Genomic DNA, 6,000 nt, shown 5'->3' on the forward strand with positions numbered 1-6,000 from the left:
CTATCGCCCAGTGGGAAACTACTGCAGTCATCCACCCGAGTATTGGCTCGGAAAACCATACGGATTTGAGGTAGGAGGAAACGCCTGCTCTTAGCCCTGAACAGCTAGGGAGATGCTAGCAGCTGGTATCAAGTGCTTGGCCACAGGCTATGTTGTGACAAGCTGGTCGTAAAAACTCCCAGTCACAATCTCATGGAATGATGTCCTTCGGATTCAGTACCAAGGCTAGGGTATAGGGCATAGGCGACGCGCGTTGATTAGGCCCGGTCAACGTGAGAAATATACAAGGGTTACAGTCACAAGAGCTGCGACGGCTAAATAAGCTAGCCCATACAACCCGTCTTGTTTCACTTAACGTCGGCACTATTTTTGGGTGATACAGCGAACTGTCGAAGGCTCTCGAAAGAAGACAGATCGATGCCTGTGCGGTGCAGGAAACACGATGGAGTGGACAGAAGTCTTACGACATCGGATGCAAGTACTAGCTGATATACTACGGTAACCGTGGAACAACTAGTGGCGTTGGTATTGTGTCAAAAAATCATGACATCTCTGATGTGCAGCGATATGATGACCGTCTGATGATGATTATGTACATCACAGATGGAAGAAAAGTACATTTCTTCAGCGTATACGCCCCACAGACATGTTTGCCTAGAGCAACAAATGATGCCTTCTGGGAGATCCTTGAAGAGAAGACGATCGAAGTACCCCTAGAAGGTTATATAATTATCGCCGGTGATCTAAACGCACATGCAGCCCATAGTGGACGTGGTTTCGGAGAAAAGAACGATGATGGCCAACAAACCCTCGATTATGCAGAACCCATGGCCTGGTCATCACGAACACCTGGTTCAAAAAGCGTGATTCGAATTGAATTACATATTACAGTGGAACAAAGGCAACGCAGATCGATTACACCCTCGTCAGGCGTCGAAAGAGGCCGATGACATCACACGAATAACGTTACCACCTATTACTACAGTCAAAGAGAGTTGGATCAAACTGAAAGAGGCTGCTCATGACACTGTACGTACTGTTCTTGGATCAACAAAACCAGGACGGAGAAAAATTGACAAAGATGAGTGGCTCTGGAGTGATGAGGTCAAAAATGCAGTACGAAAGAAGAAACGGCTTTACCATGAGTTTCTTGCCGACAAGACACCATGTCGTTGGAATGCTTACAAGATAGGTCGTAGTGATGCAAAGAAGATCATAGCTACAACAAAAACTGCATATTTTGCAGATGTTTATGCAAAACTAGATACGCGTGCGGGCGAGCGGGAATGATAGCGACTCACCAAAGCGAGGCATGGCAAAACACAAGAAATCCAGCACTTTTATGGCATCGACGATGAAACAGGAAACTTAAAGGTTGATTGGAAGAAGGCAAGAGAGCGTTGGCGAATCTGCTTCGAGAAGATCTCAACTCAGAAATTTCCCCATCCACCAATTACAGTCACTCCTATTGTGGAAGGACCTGTCAGAGACATTGATATCGAAGCGGTCAAGGCTGCTTTAAAAGAAATGAAGCCGGGAAAAGCTACTTGTCCAGACGATCTTCCAGCACAACCCTGGTGCTCTTAGCAGTGGGATGCGGCAGAATGGTTAACGCGATTCTTCAAGCATATTATTAAAGGGGGTCGAACACCGATCGATTGGCAATGGAAGATCAACGTACCCATCCTAAAAAAGAAGGGAAGCCCTGTCGAATGTGCTTGTTACCGGCAGATCAGAATTTTCTGTCCCACGATGAAGGTAATCGAACGGGTTCTTGATCAAAGGATACTTGAGATCTTGAGCATTCCAGAAACCAAGCTGTATTTTTGAAGCATTGTGGCACAATAGATGCAAGCCACGCTGCACAGCTCCTGGTTAAAAAGCATCGTGAGAAGAACAAGCCGATCCATCCAGCTTTCCTGGACCTTGAGAAGGCCTTTGATCGCGTACCACCTGACCACATATGTCTAGTACTGATAAAGCATGACTTACCAGAACACCTTGTCAACTGGGTTTAGCTGCTTTGTGTAGACTCGCGGAGCTATGTTCAGGCCACCGCAGGAGCATCCAGTGACTTTTCCATCACCGTCCACGGTCACAATGGTTCAGCGCTGTCACCGTCCTTGTTCATTCTAGCGATGGACACTGTAACAGCAGACCTACACCGTTCTTTGCCATGAACACTGCTCTAAGCAGACGATGTCATGTTGGCCTCCGAGACCCAGGTTGATTTGCGATGCCAAACTTAAGAAAAGAGCGATCGGTTGGCGCAATACGGCCTACGCCTAAATAAAAATACTGAGTATATGACGTTAGATCCACAAGCAATTGGAACCATTCAGGTAGTATAGAGGGTTGGGAAGTTGTGATACTGAAGGAAGTATCGAGCGTGTCCCCATATCAGACAAGTTACCGGGCAGATTGGTATTAGGTTGTGTGGTACTGGAAGTTGCTGATAAGAGTCAGGAGAAAAACCCATAGGCAGAAATATAAAGATGCCTACAGGTAAAACTTGACAGAAAACATGCATGTCCGCTTGTTTATATACAGAGGATGTATCAGATCTTAAATATTACAATTCGCCCGAAAATAATATCTTCAAACACCCGATGACCTTGCCCAGGAGACCAGCGCTTTACCATCAAGTCAGGGACGCTCTTCGTGTTATGTTAAGAACAATGGTTCAATCGTATTGGTGGAGAAAATTTTTCTTCTCGAGAAAATGAGGTTACCTTGTTACTTGCTGGCGCGCGATTCAAATTGACGAACTCGCCGTATTTGCTCTGCCAGAGAGCCAGCCGATACTTGTTGCTGTGAGTCAGAGGAGGGAAGGGAAGGGAGGGGAAGTGGGAAGTGGGAAGTGGGAGACAGAGGCACACAAGTTTCTCGTTCGTTTCGCATAGTCGCTTCCCAGCCCCAATAGGCAGCCTACAGTTTGTTCTGCACAAATTGAAAATTGAAAATAAAAAGATAAGATGAACTTTTACCAAGAATACAGGCAGCTTTCTAGGTCTTTCGGGAAACATCACACATCCTGAACAGAGTCCAAAGGTCTCTACTACACCGTTGTGAACCGTGCATGGAAGTAGGAGGGAGCTTATTGAGCATCTACTGTAATCAAACAGTTGGGCGTATTGTTTCCTTCGTTCATTGCTTATTTCCTTTTTCAAAGTTTTGTGGGGTGGCAGCGTAGCATCTTCGAGCACGTTAAATAATAAAGAACGTCACTGCGACCAGCAGACAAGAGGAGAAACAATCTGAAGCATCATTTCACTGACAAGAGTGTCTTAATTAATTGTGTTCTTATACAGCTGTTTAATAAACGAACTGTGGATGTTGCCTGTAAGAGACAAGGACAAGGACAATCCTGTGGGAGTGGAACAAGGAACTTGTGCATACGGGCACATCTCCATCATACACCCTACTTCCCCTCCCGCCCTCTCTCTTCCCTGAAGCAGGGCAGCGTTGTCGATAAAGTTATGATTCGCCCCGTATATGAATGGCCAGCGTAATGACCTTCAGTTCACAGAGCCCTGGGCTCTATTTTCGGCCCGGTAAGGAATTTTTTATCTCACATGGTTAATTACCTTGGTTCGCAAACTAACATCCCTGCAATTGAACAACTATATAAAACACTATCCTCCACCAAAACAACACGTAGTTTCTTCTAAAAGACATACCACCCATTAAGTTGTTCTGTATACATTAATACAACCTGTGACAGTAAAGTTCGGTGAATAGTCCTGTACTATCAACACGACAGTGACCTTACTGTCCTTCGAATTAGCCCCTTCCGCCGGGCTGAGTGGCTCAGATGGTTGAGGCGCTGGCCTTCTGACCCCAACTTGGCAGGTTCGATCCTGGCTCCGTCCGGTGGTATTTGAAGTTGCTCAAATACGTCAGCCTCGTGTCGGTAGATTTACTGGCACGTAAAAGAATTCCTGCGGGACTAAATTTCGGCACCTCGGCGTCTTCGAAAACCGTAAAAGAGTAGTTAGTGGGACGTAAAGCAAATAACATTATTAATAGCCCACTCCTATAACTATGCACTGCTAAGATCGGCGATACGGAAACTTTGGAGGAAGGCTTCCTTTGGGATGGTGTTCAAAAGCCTCGTCACATTTCGTTGAATGTCAAGAATATCGTCAACTCTCTTTCCTGCAGTTCATCCTCTATCATGCGCACAGTGAATCGCCGACGTTCGTGATTAATGTCCTCACCTTCTCAATGTTTTCGTCTTCCGCTACGGCGGTTGTCAGAAACACTTTCCCGGCCTCCTGGAAAACGGGTGAACCACTCGTACACACACTTCAAGGACAGTGTTTGATCTTCATAAACACGTACCAGCATCGCATGCGTTTCTTTCGGTTTCTTGCCAAGCGTAAAACAAAACTGTACATTGATATTTTGGTCGTTCTTGTTCCTGTTCGCAGTTCAGAACCAACGCGCTAAACACGCACTGTGTCAAACAGGTCTTACACGGCACACTCACGATGGTCAACTGAACAACGTTGGGAGCAGGTGGTCAAAACCTGCTGCTATGCAGGTGCAGCGTTGCTTGTCGCCAGTGTTGCCGGATCGACTGTTCTGACTTCATTCACCGAACTTTATTGTCACAGGTTGTAATTCACAAGTATTTCTGTTAATGCATAAATTTAATCATAAAATAAGTACTGTATATACATGCTTGTACACAATTGTAAACAACTATAGCCCATCAATCTGGTTAGATATACGAGAAGGCTACCATTTAATTAATCAATCACTAATCAAGATTTTTTTTAAATTTCAGTCGCAAATGCACTTTGGAACAACATGCTGGAGCCTGTTGGTCACAAGACGTTCGGCTGGTCTCCACTCATGGAACGCTTCCTCTGCCCAACTGAGAATGCACCATTTCTTTTCACCAGGAGAAACAGTATTTCTTTCTCGGAGACTGGAAAACAGTAGCACCTTTTTACTTGGATGTAATTGAAGTATACTTCTTTTCAGAGATTAATCGACTGTATTTTTTTAGAAAAACCTGGACACATAAACATAACAAGATCTCGTCCCCTACTTTCTAATAAATTAAAGATAAATATTTATGGATAATTACCTGTTATATCCTACGCTAACATGTTATCAGACGAAGATCATGACGTCTCACATTCTTTGTCACACAGCAGATCAGCGCTAATAACCGACGTGTCCATCCGGCAGTGAAATCCCTGGCAACTCGACAGACCTGCATGGTCCTTTTGGATCTTTGATGCATAAGCCCATTCTGACGTCATGCACACGAGTCCCATAACTGTAATGACTGCAACTGCTAGATGTACGAAGAGTGGAACATTGCCTTTTCCACAAAAACTCTCTTTAGTTCGCAGTTCATATATTAGGTATCAGTCAAAGAAAATTTGGAAGCAGTTGCAGCAGTTTTGTACAAGAAAAATGAGAGAACCAAAAAATGTCTCAAATGGAAATTGCACAAGAAATGACGCTACATTTGAACCAGCCTCTGTGGGAGAAATTATTCAGTTCCTAGGTCTGTGATATGAGGCTCCTTCAAAAGTACCAATAAAAAAGGAAATTCATCTCCATACAGACTATGAAGGCCCTTGGAGAGGAGGAAAGTAAAGGCTTCCACCATTCGTAACCTCGCCACGTGATGGGGTAGAGTGGTCAGCTCTACGCCCGGCTGCCTTTGTCCCCAGGAATTAACCTGGTACTCATTTGTGGTGTAGGCTGAGTGAAGCTCAGGGCCATATGCACCTCCGGAAGTGAAAATATCGTTTCTTAAATTTTACGACTTCCTAACGGGGATTCGAACCCACGTCATTCCGGGTAAACCGAGCACGCCTTTACCTCCTCGGCCAGGCAGCCCCTCAAAAGTACCAGTACCCCCAGCAATTCCAGTAAGGTCTGCCTTGTCTCTGAGATTATTGGATTGTAATCTTAGATTGCATTAAACCCACGGTTTTGGTGTATCCATTAACTTAGAAATAAATGGCGCAGTCG

The 6,000-nt window shown here is 45.0% G+C and overlaps 1 protein-coding gene across 1 annotated transcript in view; it reads left to right on the top strand.

Annotated features, from left to right (window-relative positions):
* Positions 1-5,503, top strand: part of LOC136879325 (uncharacterized) — a 73,411-nt gene extending 67,908 nt beyond the window's left edge. Inside the window, exon 7 of the mRNA XM_067153142.2 lies at positions 4,793-5,503. Coding sequence (XP_067009243.2) covers positions 4,793-4,950 — 158 coding nt within the window. The 3' untranslated portion in view covers positions 4,951-5,503. The remainder of the gene's footprint in view (positions 1-4,792) is intronic.
* The last annotated feature ends 497 nt before the right edge of the window (positions 5,504-6,000 follow it).

Source organism: Anabrus simplex, chromosome 8 (assembly GCF_040414725.1).
Source record: "Anabrus simplex isolate iqAnaSimp1 chromosome 8, ASM4041472v1, whole genome shotgun sequence".
Lineage (NCBI taxonomy): Eukaryota > Metazoa > Arthropoda > Insecta > Orthoptera > Tettigoniidae > Anabrus > Anabrus simplex.